The following is an 18,576-nucleotide window of genomic DNA, read 5'->3' as shown; positions in this document are numbered from 1 at the left end:
GTCTTGTGAACGAATGTGATGGAAGCAAGTGAAGATGAACAGTTCTATACTATTCTGTGACCACCATCACGTTCGGAGGTCGAAACAGCGTCTTTGCTTCAAGTTTATTCACTAAACGTGAACCATTGGAAAGGGAAAAGCAAAAAGCTTTATTTGTTCTTGAAGTTTTGTCTTATATAGGCATTTCAGCTGGGAGGTAATTTAAGGGATTCCAAACGTCCTGGATAAGGATGCAACGATTTGATCTACACTGGATCTTCAGTAAATAATAACGTAAGGCAAAGGAGCGTTGTGTTTTACTGTCTCGTCTGTGCTTTCCCTAATAAATTAAAAGAAAGGAGGTGCTGTTTTGGTTCTTGAATAAATTTGTTGAAACAGATGTATTTTATTCGTAGTTGTGCCAGTTGCCCGTTGCGCCAAATTGCAACGAAAAAAAATTAGTCTTCAAATGGTCCCAATAATTGTATTATTATCGGCTCCATTACTTCCATCGATCAAAGTTTTTTAATCGGTTGATTTCAAATCTTGTACTTCAATTTTCTTAACATGCATTTTACTATATATAAAGGACCATATTACCCAGAGCTTGTCATTATTTTTCTCGTCATTTATCGATAACAGATAAATATCCGTATGCGTGAAGGTCAAGGGTTAAATACATCGATTTCTTAATTTGTGCGAATAGTCTTAGAAATTGGTTAAATATCTCAAACTTGTCTGAACATAAAAACAAAGAGCCTTAAAAATCTACGGAAATCAGGTCTGGACTGGCCATAATGAGACTTATGGCGATTCCTGAAGGGGTCGTTTGGATTTTTGTATCCTCAGACGATTTTTTTTTTGTAAATCCTTTCTCAACGACATTTACATATATCCGCCCCTCAAAACAAACTTGTGTCCTATTTGGTGGTGTACATTAAGTTCACATGAGATGATGGGACAGCGCATCTTTATCGTTGAATCAAAGCACGGTATGCTTTATCTGGCAAACATTATCTTCTTTTTATTAATTTATTAAACTTAATAATACATTCAACACAGGCAGACATAACCACGCCCCAGCATTCATCGATTTAATAAATTAAAAAATTAAAAACGATCCATAAACAAGCTAGAACAGTTGACACTGACTTCGCTAAACTGCTAGCGTTGTTTCCTTTAGGCTTGTCACCGTGTGGTTGTTGTTGGGTGGTGGACTGAGGTGGAGCTAAAGAAAAATCGATTCGATAGAATTTCTCATATAAATTGAATTCAATAATCTTTGCAATTACTGTAATATGGAGGATAAGTGACGGGTTGCTGTCCAGGTGCTGCGGTCGGCTGTTGCCGAGCAATGTTCAGATGAATCCATTCAGTGAAATCGGAGACTTTCGTGTAGAATGCCCAGGTTTTCAATGTCGTTTCACATGAAGCGGATGTGTTGGAATCATTTCTCGGTGGCTGAATTTGAGATAACAGTCCGGTGACATGGTTGTTGCAGACTAGCGGAGTTCCTCTGTCACTGCTAATTTGAAATTGGGTTGGCTGGAGCTGTTTGGAAAATCATTAAGAATGTGAAACCACCCTACAGGAATGCTTTTGCTGAGAAGAACGTCCGATGTGTTAACGGACTTAATCATTTTGTTATTTTCTCTGTCTCTATCATGTTGGATTCTGCCTTAGTACGACTTGACCAGAGTGGTCCCTTTGCACATTTCAACACTAATGCTCACCTTGCACATTCCGCTGTCGTTAAAGAGATAGTGAGAACAGATGTCACTAAATCGTTCGGTAGAATTGGTTTCGATCGCCCCCTTGTTACAAAACCAATTGTCCATAACATAAATTGCCTGAGGTGATGTATATGGGTAGCGTGTCGACTGGAAAGCGATAAAAATTTTATTTGAAGTGGAAACATTCGCACCACACGTTCAATCGATTTTTACCGTTTGATTCTGAAAACTGATGAAGCAGTTGTCGTATCTGGCATTCTTAACGTCTAAGGCAATCCACTGAATTACAAGGTTATTTCTCAGTGGGAACGGCTCGTTGACCTAAAACGTTTTTCCGAGTGTTGTTAGCTCGAATCTTATTGAAAAGTTTCACATTCTGAATGGATTACCTTCACCAAAGCGATATCATTCGCCAGCGTGTCAGGGTTGTAATTTTCGTGGATTGTAATTGAGTCAACATAACGCGTATTCGTTGGATTAGCCGCAAAGGATCCTGCTGCAACGTAAATCATTGACGGATTGTATGGACGACTGAAAACAAATTGCAAGTTCAAACCTCCAGTAAACTTTGAAAGGTCAATGAGTTTGATCGGCTCGACCTATCGTAAATTACCTTAGATTAGCAGAACGTATCCGAGAATGCATGCAATCGGCAGTCGTTAGAACATAACTTTCATGGATGATTGCCCCGTTACAGAGATTGATATTATCGCTGCCACTCGGTAAAAAATTGTCATACAAGCGAATGGAAGCCTGAATAAAAATAGGAAAGAAGTTGAGTCAACCTCTCACATTCCCTTAGTATATTCGATAAGTTTATTCTCAGCCATAAAGGGGGCTTAGATGCTAGATTTTGTTTCGTATACTCATTGTAACTTTCTTGGATTCGACACCCGAGCATCTAAAGCTGAGTAGTTCAAATACCGAATGGGGATTCTGACAGAAATCTAAAAGTTTACCATTTCGTGGATGTAAACACTCGGAATAATCAGAGCGTGAAACATAAGGAAATATTGTGCCTGAAGCTATCAAGTGAGAATGAAAATCTTGAAGCAGGGACTATCTTTAGCAAAAGGAAAATTCAGGAAATTTAGGAAAACACGGGAAAACTTGGGAGAATATGGGAAAACGTTTTCCCAAATTTGCCAATAAAATCAAGTGTAACATAAAATTCCAGACGAATCTGATCGAGAGCAATGACAAAAATAAATATCAAATCGTATGTTAAAACTAGGCCCCACCTTATGGGTGGGTCAGGTCCCTTGACTGACTGAATAAATATTCATAGCTTGACGGTTGCGTGTATAAAATCCTACAAGAACTGTCAAGTTACGAATTCTTTAAAGTTACGAAAATACGGCAATCTGCACTCTGGGCGCCGATTCTCGTGAATTTAAGAATTCCAGTTGTCACCTTAATGCGAATGTCCATACGATTCGTAACTTTTAAGATGACAACTGTCAAGTTACGAAATCTTAAATTCGCGAGAATCTGCGCGCTTCTTATTTTCTTATAAATTGCGCATTCGCTTTATTATATTCCAATTTTTTTCTTCAGAAAGTCCCATTGTCTGCTATAAACGGTGGTGAAAAGATTTCTTGATTATGTATTGAACAAAAATGAAACTCTGAAGCTATGAAGCTCTGGCCGCAAAGTCCACACTTGTTCAATTTTTTGTATACAAACAACTACCACGAAATCCCTCAAAAAAATCTTTTCGAAATAAAGTCTAGATTGTTACTCAAATACTTTCCATTTACTAACCTAAGCCTCATGAATTTCAGTCCTAGTCGATTTTAAAAAAAATTATGGAAGGCCTCGCTTTGCTATGACTGTAAAGCTCACGTTCGTTTAAATTTTCTAAATTATAAGAATTTTTGTAGCAATTAAATCTACTGAAACTCGGCCTCATTTGATCGATCATGAATAAAATATGAAACTCGTGGGATTACGGCCCTCGCTTCGCTCTGGCCGCAAAGTTCACACTCGTTGATTTTTTTTCTACCATAGGCAACAATAAATGACACATAAAAGTCTTTTCGGAATAAATAACAGATACTTCAGTATTTTCCATTAACGAACTTAACCCGAGTTATTTCAGTACTTATCAAACAAAATTTTCTTGGAAAGTCGAAAATTTCTCCGTAAGGAGACTATTATTTAGACAGATAGTCTGTTTTTTTTTTTGGAAATCCGTTGAGGATTACCTAAGTTATCGTGTTATCAAGCGACAAGACAAAAATTCTTTTGGGAATATCTCAGAGATCACCCGTCCGTTATAACCCATCTTCGAACTTAACCTCAGGAATGTAATTCCCCGTCGAACAAAAAATAGTTTTTGGAAATCCATTGAAAATTACTCAAGTTATCGTGTTATCAAGCGACAAGACAAAAATTCTTTTAGGAATATCTCAGAGATCACCCGTCCGTTATAACCCATCTTCAAAATTAACCTCAGGAATTTAATTACCCGTCAGACAAAAAAAAGTTTTTGGAAATCCATTGAAAATTACTCGAGTTATCGTGTTATCAAGGAATGAACAAAGTGTGACAAACATTTTCTGTATTTAAGGTTTTTGGTCATACATTCATGTATTTTCAATCATAGTAGTGAACATTGTGTGACAAACATTTTAGAGTGTTTATCATCCGTAAGACCCATGTATTTCAGTCAAGGGAATTAATGAAGGACAAGATTTTGTATCCAGTGCAGGTACTTGTATAATTCCGGGCGCAAGTTCTGTAAGTTTTTTCTTCATTTCAAGTTGTTTGGCATGAAAAGTTGTGCAACAGGTGTTGAGGAATTTCGCACCGCGTCATTCACAATAACCCCCAAAGTGTCATTTTGTCAATTATTGTAAATGACTCGGCGCGAAATTCTTAGCAGGTGGAAAAACAGTTTGCAATTTTCAGAAGAAGAAACAATCACAACTTTTCTTAGCAAACAAAGAAAAATCTTAAATAAGAGCGTTTTTCTGTATTAATCAACCAACCTGTCGAGAAAAAATAGGTATTAGTTCAACTAGGGAAGAATTTTCTCGGTTTAATGTAATTTCTAACTTTTTTCCGAGTTAAACACAACGTTTTTCGCAACAAAAGCTTTCGAATTCTGAACGGAGGGAAGAAAATGACTATTTTCTGGCCTGCGTTTAAAAAAATAACTTTGATCAGAACAAGTCATACTTATCAGCAACGAAGCGTAAAATAAACCAGGCAGGAGCAGTTCATTTATGTAAAGTCAAATAAGGGACCTAGATATGATCGAGGAATTAAATTAAACTTTTCACAAGATGCAAATGTTGTTTCTACTGTTCTCGCTAATATTTGCAAATACGCTCAATCAATACTCTTGGCTGAATCCATAAAATAGAAATTTACTTATGATACGGTCCCACAACTGCCTGGTTTATTTTACGCTGCCGTGTTATCAGTAAAGAATGGAATGATATTATCATGCAACTCAAAAATTAATTTAAATAAAAAATCGCTCCATTTCTGTCCCGTCCACACTGCAAAGAGTAATTATCAGCGCTCATTCATTTCGTTTACGACTCTTTGATAAAGTAAAAAAAAACGGAAGGCCCATCTTGTTCATACTGCATTGTTTGATAAGTTGATTTACGCAAAATTTTCATAATTTTTCTCGAAGATTACCAAACACATCTCACAAACGAAATCAGCAATCTTCATGTGATTATGATCTATTATTGTAATCAGTAACATCATTTTACATCTATAGATATGAATCCATTGTACAGAGACCCGTCATCGCGCGTTATTATCTCTAATAAGTAAATATTTAATCAAACAGATTTTAATTCATGGCATAAAGTTTATGTTGAGTTTGTTTGCCCAAGTTGAGACATTCAGACAATTATTTTTTTAATGTCACACTTGGCACCAAAAACTTTTAGTCAGATCATCAAAAAATTGTTCCATTTCTTGCAGATATGATATATTTTACAGAGGGGTAGGTCACTGTTACCGTAACTTGGCGGTAATGACAATTTTTCGGTATGAAACATTTTAGTTAAGAAATTGAAGAAAATTGAAAATTTCAAAGACTTTTATGAGCAAATTCGCTGAACTTCATAGCATATTATGAATGGTTAAATGCAGAAATGTGCCTTGTCCCATATTAGTGAATTATAAGAAAAATAAAATTTCATTACTGTAGCTCCGTTTGGACTTGGCTTACGATGTTTTTTGTATTCAAAACTTCAATTGATTATATTGGCATCGTCAGAGCTAAACCCTCACCTAAATGTAGGCATTGCGGTTCTTTTGTAAAGATAGATGATTTGCTTTCGTTGTATGACTTAAAACATGAAATACAAACAATCTTAAGCGTAGCTCTCATCACTAAAGCCTCCAAATTTGACACTTGTACATTCAGTGTTCACATGCTAGGAGCAGTGCTGTGCTCATAACTAAATTAATTTCACATAAACGGTAGCTGTGCTTCCTGTCTGAATTCAGATAGTAGCATACCTCACGGCAATTGTCTTTTAGTGAAATATGAAAAGTCTCACGAAGTTATAACCCCGTGAAATACGGCTATTTATCTGTTATTGATAACGACGACAAAAATAATGACAAGCTCTGGGTAATATGGTCCATCATATAGTAAAGTGAATGTTAAAAAAATTGAAGTGCAAGATTTGAAATCAACAGATTAAAAGTACTTTGATAGATGGAAGTAATAGACCCGATTATAATAACGCTTGCAGTCTGTAACAGGTTAAAGTATAAATCAGTTATTAGGTCTTACTCCTCCCGACCTTTTTCAACAAACTATCATTCTGACCGCAGTAAAAAGTTGAAATGTTAAATAGACCGAGACTTTTAAAGAACGATTTTATCCATTAACTGAACACAGGTGTCAGAAACTATAGCGTCCGGGTCGAAAAAATTCATAAACTTTTCAAAAAAAAGTCCAGTGTTTTGTGCCTAAACTGAAACTATGGTCGGTCCCATCGATTCCTAATAAACCTGAAAACCGTGGAAAAAACTGGAGTAAGGAGAGAGATATTAAACACTCAGTGCCGAAATGGCTGCCCAAAAGCTCTCTGGACGTTGGATGACAAAAATTTGTGAAAGGCATTTCGTTCACACACAAAATTAAAAAGCCCTTTGGGCCAGTTCTAGTATGTAAACACTGATTATTTCTCAGGACTCGGTAAGTAAGTTCTCTACTGTCCGTGGTGGTAGTATCTTGGTTTCAATGTAAATTTTCCACAAAAAATCCACAAAATCGTCAATGAGCAATGTTTTAGTACGTAAAGTGAGTGTGTGTTCGGTTCCAATTTCATTTTTGTTTTTCCAATAAATTCATTATTTACACTGTGACTCGACTCATGTGATATTAAAAATAAATAAAATTATTAGCCTGCAACAGGTTAATGTATACACACGGTGATACATACGTGTGCATGTAAGAAAGATAAGTCACTTTTTTATCTAGGACATTTAAGTACGATATCTGATGATAAAACAACATTTCTAGGTTCACAAAAATGTTTTTTTTTTTTTAAATATAAATTCCTATCACACGCTCAGTTACATAAGACACAAACGGTTTGTTTTTCTCCTTTATCATCTGCATTAAAACTATTTTGTCCGAGATAACAAAGTCATCCCGCAAAGGTAACAGCTCCACTCTTACTTGATACGGTGAAATTATTTGTCCATTCACATCTGCCCAAACAATCAGCGACAACATCAATATCGAACCGTGAATCGATTTCATTTTTTTTTCTTTTACGACGTTTTATCAAATTATAACAAAAAACACTTGTCTAGATGAGGTCTCGTTACTAACTAATATATAGACGAGACGACACGCTGTTTTTTAATATGCAAAAACATTAAAATTAGTAGCACTTCTTTACGGCAAAATTACCTATGGTGATTGTGTTGGTTTTATTGTTGAGAAAGACACGACAAAAAAAATTATGGTGCAAATATTAGATAATTATATTGTTCAGGTAGTAATCTAGAAATGTTGAAATGATTAAACGGATGATAACTCCTGATAAAACATCTATAGATATAGAAGACGGAGGATTTGGATATCGTGAATTAAGACGCCGGCAAACAGTTCGAAATTTATGACGAATCCAAAGTAAGGGCAAAAGAAGGTAGTATGTAATTTTGTTTGATAGCGGCCAGAAAACAACGCATTACCGTCTCGCCGAGAACCAGTTTTTCGCATTTTCTGGCCTCAAGCAAACAATAAGTTAATTGTTCAACGAGTGAAGAAAAGTTGGAAATTGCATTTCGAGGGTGTTGTATGTGACCAGAGCGTAGCGAGGGCCACTAGTCCGACAAAATGCAATTTCAAACTTTTTTCCCTAGTAAAACTCAACGTTTTTCACAACAAAAGTTTGAGTGTATGGGAGAAAATTACTATTTTCTCGACTGAGTTGTGAAAAATTTTTGGTGTCGCAGCGAGACAGTAATGTACTAATTCTATTAACATGCTTTTAAGTTTACATGGATCGAAAGTGGCCTATAACATCATTAGTGACAATAATGAAATGGTGTAGGAGCTCATTTCAAAAGTCGGTATAAGAGTGAAAAGTAACGTTTTCTTGGAAACTGAACATTTTCATATTTTACATCAACATGCACAAAAAGATGAAAAGTAGTTTTCGTGTAAATTTTGTTGATCCGAGGCGAGGCAGAGATTAATCAACGCACGAAAACGAGACTTTGCATTTTTATCCCGAGCTATGTACGAAGTGACTATTTGCACCCGGGTGCAAATAGTCATATAAACACTATTTGCACCCGTGTGCAAATAGACATATAAACACAATTTGCACCCGGGTGCAAATAGACATATAAACACTATCCTCAAAATTTGTTTGTTAAAACATTTTTGGTAGTGGACTTGCGTCACGCCCGCTTACTAACGTGCGGGCATGATTTGAACCCAACTCCAACGGAAATCACGCTTTTGCTATGGAAATTATAAGAAAAACGGTTCAGTTTGACTGGAAAAACAAACGAAAATACTTCTTTGAAAATTCGAAAATTTATTTTTCCTTTAACAAATGGGAACACTAATACTCTTTGTGCGTAATTATTTAGGATTTTTCTTCTACGAATGAGGATAATACTCTGTTGGGCTTAACTATACTCTTTTCCCTTATAATTGATCTGTCGAGTTTCCCTAGTTTCCCTTTTATAAACCGTAACGAATAGGACTAATTCCAGAGGATTTTTCCATTTTACAGAATTTTACAGAAAAGCTAACAAAACGATTCCAACAAAACGTAACAAAAATGCTAGGGAATTCATCCTTTTTATGAAATGTAAAGCGAAAGGCCAATTTACAGGTGATTTTCCCTTTTACAAAACGTAACGGAAAGGCTAATGCAACGATTCCAGGGAATCCTCTTCACAAAATGTAGCGCAGAAGCTAATTTATTTGTCGAGATTGTAGTTTCCTGTTAACAAAATGTAACGAAAAGGCGTAAGGCGTAACTACAGAGGATTTTCACTTTTTACTAAACGTAACGAAAAGGCTACATTCCAGAGGATCTTTCCCTTTTACAAAATGTAACGCAAAAGGCTACATTCCGGGTGATTTTCCTTTATACAAAATGTAACGAAAATCCGTAACTTCAGAGGATTTTCCGCTTTTACAAAACGTAACAAAAAGGCTAAATTCCAAAAGATTCTTCACTTTTAGAAAGTGTAAAGAATAAGGCCAAATTCCATAGGATTTTTCCCTTTTACAAAATTTGACATAAAAGCTAACAGAACGATTCCAATGGATTTCCCCCTTTCACAAAACGTAACAAAAATGCTATATTCTAAGGAATTTATCCCTTTTATGAAATGTAAAGCAAAAGGAAAAGTTACAGTGAATTTTCCCGTTCACAAAACGTAACACAGACGCTCGATCGAGATTACAAAATGTAACGAAAAGGAGTACTTTCATAGGATTTTCACCTTTTACAAAACGTTCCAGGGGATTTTTCCCTTTTACAAAGTGTAAAGCATAAGGCCAATTTCCAGAGTACAATCGCTAAAACGATACGTTATTTTACACCAGCTGGTCCCATTTGGAATTGTATGTGACCAGCTGGTGCAAAATAACGTATGCACACCAGTGCGTTTTAGCGATTGTAATAGTTATTTTTTTACAAAATGTAACGCAAAATACTACATTCCCATTTACAAAATTTTACGGAAAAGCTTAACTCCAGAGGATTTTTCCCTTTTACAAAACGTAACGGAATGGCTAATGTAACGATTCCAGGGAATTTTTCTCTTTCCCTTTTACTAAACAACTAAAATTGAATGAAAGCTAGGATGGGTGATTTAATGCAGCTTTGATGCCTTCTCGCGTCGGTCTCACATTAAGCTTCCGATTTAATGATTGGCGTCATTTTCATTTTATACGCCTACACAAATAAACTCATCACCTATGGATATTCTTCTATTAACATATTGTTAAATAGATTCGAATACATAATTTTTTGTGGTGTAAGTACCATTGGCTTATCTCTAATAAAGAGGCTAGTCAATAGGGTGTAGCGTTTTGACGAAAGTATTTTGTTTTTTAAGGCCTGCGGTTAGGTTCGATGCAGAATGGTCCACTGAACACGAAAATACCAAAAAAAAAAATTGAAGTTCGAAGCTCCCATGCGCACCTCTGAAAGCCGACTTTTTTGGTCTCAAAGCCATAGTGAGATTAGTTCTGCCGGCTGTGTGGAAAAATATATCTTAAGTGTATATGATAATTAATCGTAGAGACCGTGGCTTCAATTTGGCATACTTTAAAATTAAAAAAGAAAATTGAGTCACCGTTGAACAATTACAAAAAGTGCTCCCGAACATGATTTTTTAAGAATTTTTTTGGATTTAAAGCTTTCTAAAATATGAGACTGGAAAGGAATATAGTCGTGTCATAGCTCATTTTAAAGGGAACTTCAATTTTTTTTTTTGTATTTTTGTGTTCAGTGGACCATTCTGCATCGAACCTACCCGCAGGCCTTAAAAAACAAAATACTTTCGTCAAAACGCTACACCCTACTAGTCATGTAAACCTTTCTTCGTTACTTTTAAAAACAGCAAGCCCACGTTTCTGAAGTCAAAATGTAAGTTTTTTCTGATTATTTACATAAAAAAAACATGATTTTTGTAGATTTTTTTGTAGTTGGGTGCAAATAGTCTTTATATGTCTATTTGCACCCGGGTGCAAATAGTGTTTTTATGACTACATGCACCCGGGTGCAAATAGCATCTACCACCTATGTAATGGATTTTACATGTTGAGTACATCGAAAGAAGTGCTTGAAACATGAAAAGTATGGTTTTCGACGCATGTAGCATGTATAGTACATTACTATGCAAGGGAAGTAAAGTGATATCTCGTATCCAGATGAGTAAAAGTAACCGAGGGCTTTAGCCCGAGGTACATTTACTCATCGTGATACGAGATATCACTTTATTTTCCGTGTGTAGTACGACGTTTTACTATGCGAGTGATGTAAAGGCTATTGCCTATACATGTAATAGTCTTATTACATGCACCAGCATAGTAAAATAACTTTACTATGCGAGTGATGTAAAGGTTATTGCCTATACATGTAATAGCCTTATTACATGCACCAGCATAGTAAATAACTATTTTACGCGATATGTTACGAAAAAATACGAAAACTCGTGTCAAAAGTTATTCAAACATTCCATGGCACAAAACAGACCTTTTCCTTGCAAGCGATTTTCTTGGAACTTATTCTTTCTAACTCTCTCCCTCTCTCTATTAAATTTCTACCCTACAATGCATAAAAAACTTAGTGCAAACGAGAGTAATATTTTATGAGATTTATGACATGTAGGGCAGCTTTGTACATCTTTTACGACCTTTTGTGAGGAATACGACACTGAAATAATTGGCGTAATCAACGTGTATAAAAACAAAATATCGGGAAATTGCGAAAAAATTTCCATACGGAAAGTATATTTGAAAAACTTAAAAAAAAAATGAGAAAATGACAAGGAGATTAGTTGGTGTCACTTTATTTCAGGCAATCGCTTACCCCTCGAGGTAACATGAACGTTATTGATTTTTGTATAAAATTATTTTGTTTTAAAACCTAATTCTGATATAAGCAACTGATTTGACGGAAACATAAATGTCAATAATTTCGGAGCTACACGCAAGGAATTTTGAAAACCGACACATTTTCTGTTTTCACAGTCGACAGTTTCGGGGTTTTTTCCGAATAGGCGCTCATTTGGGAGTGAAGCTTAAAGATTGATTGAAAAATTGGTTATTAAAAATCTCAGACAGCCGCCTAGATATGTAGCCGTTCATCTGCCATTCGTGGTACATTTCCTTTTGCGTGTTAAAGATGTAAGCGCCACCCCCACTGATATTTATTCTTTTGTAAGTGGATAAAAGGACTTGCGTCACAGTTCCTTTGTAAGTGGTTTTTGAGCGATGTTCTCATACTTGAAGTCTATACAAAATTTTCAATTTTGTTATAACCTTGTTATATTCTCGTAGAAACAGATGGCGCACCTTATGATCGTCTTTAAGGCCAGTTCATGGTCGCATATATCGCAAAAATGTATGCGAGTATGAACTGGCCTTAAGGCCAGTTCATGGTCGCATATATCGCAAAAATGTATGCGAGTATGAACTGGCCTTAAGGCCAGTTCATGGTCGCATATATCGCAAAAATGTATGCGAGTATGAACTGGCCTTAAGGCCAGTTCATGGTCGCATATATCGCAAAAATGTATGCGAGTATGAACTGGCCTTAAGGCCAGTTCATGGTCGCATATATCGCAAAAATGTATGCGAGTATGAACTGGCCTTAAGGCCAGTTCATGGTCGCATATATCGCAAAAATGTATGCGAGTATGAACTGGCCTTAAGGCCAGTTCATGGTCGCATATATCGCAAAAATGTATGCGAGTATGAACTGGCCTTAAGGCCAGTTCATGGTCGCATATATCGCAAAAATGTATGCGAGTATGAACTGGCCTTAAGGCCAGTTCATGGTCGCATATATCGCAAAAATGTATGCGAGTATGAACTGGCCTTAAGGCCAGTTCATGGTCGCATATATCGCAAAAATGTATGCGAGTATGAACTGGCCTTAAGGCCAGTTCATGGTCGCATATATCGCAAAAATGTATGCGAGTATGAACTGGCCTTAAGGCCAGTTCATGGTCGCATATATCGCAAAAATGTATGCGAGTATGAACTGGCCTTAAGGCCAGTTCATGGTCGCATATATCGCAAAAATGTATGCGAGTATGAACTGGCCTTAAGGCCAGTTCATGGTCGCATATATCGCAAAAATGTATGCGAGTATGAACTGGCCTTAAGGCCAGTTCATGGTCGCATATATCGCAAAAATGTATGCGAGTATGAACTGGCCTTAAGGCCAGTTCATGGTCGCATATATCGCAAAAATGTATGCGAGTATGAACTGGCCTTAAGGCCAGTTCATGGTCGCATATATCGCAAAAATGTATGCGAGTATGAACTGGCCTTAAGGCCAGTTCATGGTCGCATATATCGCAAAAATGTATGCGAGTATGAACTGGCCTTAAGGCCAGTTCATGGTCGCATATATCGCAAAAATGTATGCGAGTATGAACTGGCCTTAAGGCCAGTTCATGGTCGCATATATCGCAAAAATGTATGCGAGTATGAACTGGCCTTAAGGCCAGTTCATGGTCGCATATATCGCAAAAATGTATGCGAGTATGAACTGGCCTTAAGGCCAGTTCATGGTCGCATATATCGCAAAAATGTATGCGAGTATGAACTGGCCTTAAGGCCAGTTCATGGTCGCATATATCGCAAAAATGTATGCGAGTATGAACTGGCCTTAAGGCCAGTTCATGGTCGCATATATCGCAAAAATGTATGCGAGTATGAACTGGCCTTAAGGCCAGTTCATGGTCGCATATATCGCAAAAATGTATGCGAGTATGAACTGGCCTTAAGGCCAGTTCATGGTCGCATATATCGCAAAAATGTATGCGAGTATGAACTGGCCTTAAGGCCAGTTCATGGTCGCATATATCGCAAAAATGTATGCGAGTATGAACTGGCCTTAAGGCCAGTTCATGGTCGCATATATCGCAAAAATGTATGCGAGTATGAACTGGCCTTAAGGCCAGTTCATGGTCGCATATATCGCAAAAATGTATGCGAGTATGAACTGGCCTTAAGGCCAGTTCATGGTCGCATATATCGCAAAAATGTATGCGAGTATGAACTGGCCTTAAGGCCAGTTCATGGTCGCATATATCGCAAAAATGTATGCGAGTATGAACTGGCCTTAAGGCCAGTTCATGGTCGCATATATCGCAAAAATGTATGCGAGTATGAACTGGCCTTAAGGCCAGTTCATGGTCGCATATATCGCAAAAATGTATGCGAGTATGAACTGGCCTTAAGGCCAGTTCATGGTCGCATATATCGCAAAAATGTATGCGAGTATGAACTGGCCTTAAGGCCAGTTCATGGTCGCATATATCGCAAAAATGTATGCGAGTATGAACTGGCCTTAAGGCCAGTTCATGGTCGCATATATCGCAAAAATGTATGCGAGTATGAACTGGCCTTAAGGCCAGTTCATGGTCGCATATATCGCAAAAATGTATGCGAGTATGAACTGGCCTTAAGGCCAGTTCATGGTCGCATATATCGCAAAAATGTATGCGAGTATGAACTGGCCTTAAGGCCAGTTCATGGTCGCATATATCGCAAAAATGTATGCGAGTATGAACTGGCCTTAAGGCCAGTTCATGGTCGCATATATCGCAAAAATGTATGCGAGTATGAACTGGCCTTAAGGCCAGTTCATGGTCGCATATATCGCAAAAATGTATGCGAGTATGAACTGGCCTTAAGGCCAGTTCATGGTCGCATATATCGCAAAAATGTATGCGAGTATGAACTGGCCTTAAGGCCAGTTCATGGTCGCATATATCGCAAAAATGTATGCGAGTATGAACTGGCCTTAAGGCCAGTTCATGGTCGCATATATCGCAAAAATGTATGCGAGTATGAACTGGCCTTAAGGCCAGTTCATGGTCGCATATATCGCAAAAATGTATGCGAGTATGAACTGGCCTTAAGGCCAGTTCATGGTCGCATATATCGCAAAAATGTATGCGAGTATGAACTGGCCTTAAGGCCAGTTCATGGTCGCATATATCGCAAAAATGTATGCGAGTATGAACTGGCCTTAAGGCCAGTTCATGGTCGCATATATCGCAAAAATGTATGCGAGTATGAACTGGCCTTAAGGCCAGTTCATGGTCGCATATATCGCAAAAATGTATGCGAGTATGAACTGGCCTTAAGGCCAGTTCATGGTCGCATATATCGCAAAAATGTATGCGAGTATGAACTGGCCTTAAGGCCAGTTCATGGTCGCATATATCGCAAAAATGTATGCGAGTATGAACTGGCCTTAAGGCCAGTTCATGGTCGCATATATCGCAAAAATGTATGCGAGTATGAACTGGCCTTAAGGCCAGTTCATGGTCGCATATATCGCAAAAATGTATGCGAGTATGAACTGGCCTTAAGGCCAGTTCATGGTCGCATATATCGCAAAAATGTATGCGAGTATGAACTGGCCTTAAGGCCAGTTCATGGTCGCATATATCGCAAAAATGTATGCGAGTATGAACTGGCCTTAAGGCCAGTTCATGGTCGCATATATCGCAAAAATGTATGCGAGTATGAACTGGCCTTAAGGCCAGTTCATGGTCGCATATATCGCAAAAATGTATGCGAGTATGAACTGGCCTTAAGGCCAGTTCATGGTCGCATATATCGCAAAAATGTATGCGAGTATGAACTGGCCTTAAGGCCAGTTCATGGTCGCATATATCGCAAAAATGTATGCGAGTATGAACTGGCCTTAAGGCCAGTTCATACTCGCATATATCGCAAAAATGTATGCGAGTATGAACTGGCCTTAAGGCCAGTTCATACTCGCATATATCGCAAAAATGTATGCGAGTATGAACTGGCCTTAAGGCCAGTTCATACTCGCATATATCGCAAAAATGTATGCGAGTATGAACTGGCCTTAAGGCCAGTTCATACTCGCATATATCGCAAAAATGTATGCGAGTATGAACTGGCCTTAAGGCCAGTTCATACTCGCATATATCGCAAAAATGTATGCGAGTATGAACTGGCCTTAAGGCCAGTTCATACTCGCATATATCGCAAAAATGTATGCGAGTATGAACTGGCCTTAAGGCCAGTTCATACTCGCATATATCGCAAAAATGTATGCGAGTATGAACTGGCCTTAAGGCCAGTTCATACTCGCATATATCGCATATATCGCAAAAATGTATCGAACGTTTGGATAATTTCGATCGCATTAAATTGCCCGTCCTACGATACTTGTCGATTAATAACAACACTTTCAGCTGCGGTTATTTGGCCGAATTTCTAAAACAATTGGACGCACGAGAAATATCGACCAAGATGCCAGGAAGTAATGTTCTAGACGGGAATAGTATTGATGGGCAGAATGTCGATGGTGTTGGTTGTTACAACGATTCAAATTCTGCGGAAAAGGTGTTCAGTGTTGAGTGGCTGCTAGTGGTCTTGCTTGCCCTTTTAAGCTTTTCGAATATTTATTAATCGTCATCAAGGCTCATCGAGAAAGATTACGCTTCATGCTCTACCAGAGATATCACAGAAAAGGCGACGAAAAAAACTTCTCATTTTACGGAGGATTATCAAAGCTTATAATTAACAATGGTCGCTCAGCCGAACCGCTAGCCGAGCACTAACTTCATTTTATAAATTGTTTTTACAAACCGCCTAACCTTTCACAAACGCGGATAATCGCAATGTCTCATTATAATCATGAAATCTGGTACTTCTTTCGGTAAAAGTATCGTCAAATCATATCAAAATCTATTACTTCATTAGTTTTATCATAAATGTTGCTGTTAAATAGGAGAATACTAGTCTGAGCGCATGGCTTATTTTTGTGGTCGTTGTTGAGTAACCGCTTCTTAAAGCATTTTTGTAAATTTTTTTTGGGAACGATTAAACGAACCTCTTTGACAATGAATGCATGGATTGGTTTTTTGCAACGCATTCCAAGAAGAGGCAAAAGAACAGAATTTAAGTAAGAGGCCTCCACGATGCAGTATTCGAAAATTCTCCTGTAAATTCAGTTTTTTATGTTGATATTAGCCATTGTCTTACGGACGTTCCATGCAAAATAAGTGGTCAATTGAAAGTTATTAAAATCTGTTCCTTTGCCTGTTCTTGGAGGGAGTTGATTTTTGTCTTTTGGAGTTCTGTCGAACCGTTGTTCTTGATGTGGAAAATATTCGTTGATTGTAAACCTCTCATCTGACATTGCGATAGCTCGGAACAAGACGAATTCAGGTCATGCAAAATTAACTACCTCACCTCACAGACGTATCTTGTACTACAGGAATGAACGTGTCAAGGTTTAATCTTCAAACATGTTAACTTCGGTCTGACATGTCGGGTTAAAGTTTAACCGTTAAACATGAAGTTGACCTGTTTATTGAGATTTCAGTTTCAATATAGTCACAACTGGAGTTGCCCATACATGAAACGGATGTGCGGTACACATCAATTTATGAAAGAATAGCTAATTTTGCATGACCTGAATTTGGCATGAATAAGCCTAAGCCGGTTACAAAAGGTTTTCACCCGACCTGAACACAATGGAACCGGATTGCAGCAATCACTCAGATATCTGCCCTGTAAGTGAAGTTGATAAGCTGCCTGAAAAATCGGTAGAAAAGTGCAGGTTCAAGTCGAGTTACTCATTTAAGCACGATATTTCGAGCTGCAAGGAAAACTGTTGATCAATTTCGGACTGGCTGTTGTTCAGGTCTTTGGATTATTACCCACGAATGACAGTTTCAAAGTTTCTTCAAAGTTTTTACATTTTGCAGGAAACGTCAGTGAAATTTCGACATGAATTTCAACTCTGTCCCACTCATACAAACAAAACTGCTCATACCTCGTTCAACGGTTTCTCCCTTTGTGACTTTGTGTGAAGCCGAGATTCAAGCTGAGTCAGTGACTTTGACTTTTACGAGTATTTTTGTACAGTGAGCTCTGAACCATGACTTTCCCGAGCAATTTTCTCGTCGGGTTTGTCACTACTACGTGCGTGCGTGCACAGGCACTTTTTTGTTTGTATGAGTGGACCAGATGACAAAAATCCATGTCTTAATTTCACTGACGTCAACTGTAATATAGCAACAATTCAACGAAGCCAACTGATGCCAAAACACACACTGTTTGCATAGTAAGCAATCGAAACACTGCAGACAGTGTAGTTCCTACATAATATCCATTTATGCGGACGTACAATGTAGCAAAAAAACTTTTCACAACACAGGCGAGAAAATGGTCATTTTCTCCCCTCAGCGGAAACTTCGGAAGCCTTTGTTGTGAAAAACGTTGGGTTTAACTCGGGAAAAAAGTTGGAAATTTCGAGTGACTTGTGGCCAGAGCGTTATGAAGAACACCCTAGAAATACGATTTCCAACTTTTCTTCCCTCGTTGAGCTTCGATTGTTTATGGTACGGGATGCATGCGTTATGGTGGACTAGTTGGTAGTTTCGAATGAAGCAGAAGACTGCACAGATTTGTAAATTCAAACTTACGTTCTACAAGTGCTCGTTCAACGTCAAACACTTACCTAAGAACTACCCCATTAGAGTAGAAGGTATACAAAACTCAGCTAGGAATTTAAGCGTTTTCAGAGACCAGCCTCAGTCTAGCTGATGACAATGGGCTTGATGTGCCATATGCTATAGTTCGGACAATGGATCTTGTTTGGTCGTC

The 18,576-nt window shown here is 37.8% G+C and overlaps 1 protein-coding gene and 1 long non-coding RNA gene across 2 annotated transcripts; one reads left to right on the top strand and one right to left on the bottom strand.

The window, feature by feature from the left end:
- Positions 1–972: 972 nt before the first annotated feature.
- Positions 973–7,579, bottom strand: LOC119079093 (trypsin-like). The gene is made up of 7 exons (XM_037186910.1): positions 7,378–7,579; positions 2,326–2,465; positions 2,102–2,243; positions 1,926–2,033; positions 1,713–1,859; positions 1,272–1,530; positions 973–1,207 (listed from the first exon to the last, which is right to left on the bottom strand). Exons 1-7 carry the CDS (start codon positions 7,459–7,461, stop codon positions 1,074–1,076), a joined length of 1,014 nt encoding a protein of 337 aa, XP_037042805.1. The 5' UTR covers positions 7,462–7,579; the 3' UTR covers positions 973–1,073.
- Positions 7,580–9,003: 1,424 nt separating this feature from the next.
- LOC119079149 lies at positions 9,004–10,147 on the top strand. The gene is made up of 3 exons (XR_005088115.1): positions 9,004–9,168; positions 9,631–9,741; positions 9,858–10,147. It is a non-coding gene; the product is annotated as an uncharacterized LOC119079149 (long non-coding RNA).
- Positions 10,148–18,576: the final 8,429 nt, after the last annotated feature.

This window comes from Bradysia coprophila, unplaced genomic scaffold (assembly GCF_014529535.1).
Source record: "Bradysia coprophila strain Holo2 unplaced genomic scaffold, BU_Bcop_v1 contig_297, whole genome shotgun sequence".
NCBI classification, from domain to species: Eukaryota; Metazoa; Arthropoda; class Insecta; order Diptera; family Sciaridae; genus Bradysia; species Bradysia coprophila.
Note: the sequence above shows the minus strand (reverse complement) of the source record. Positions and strands in the feature narration are given on the sequence as shown.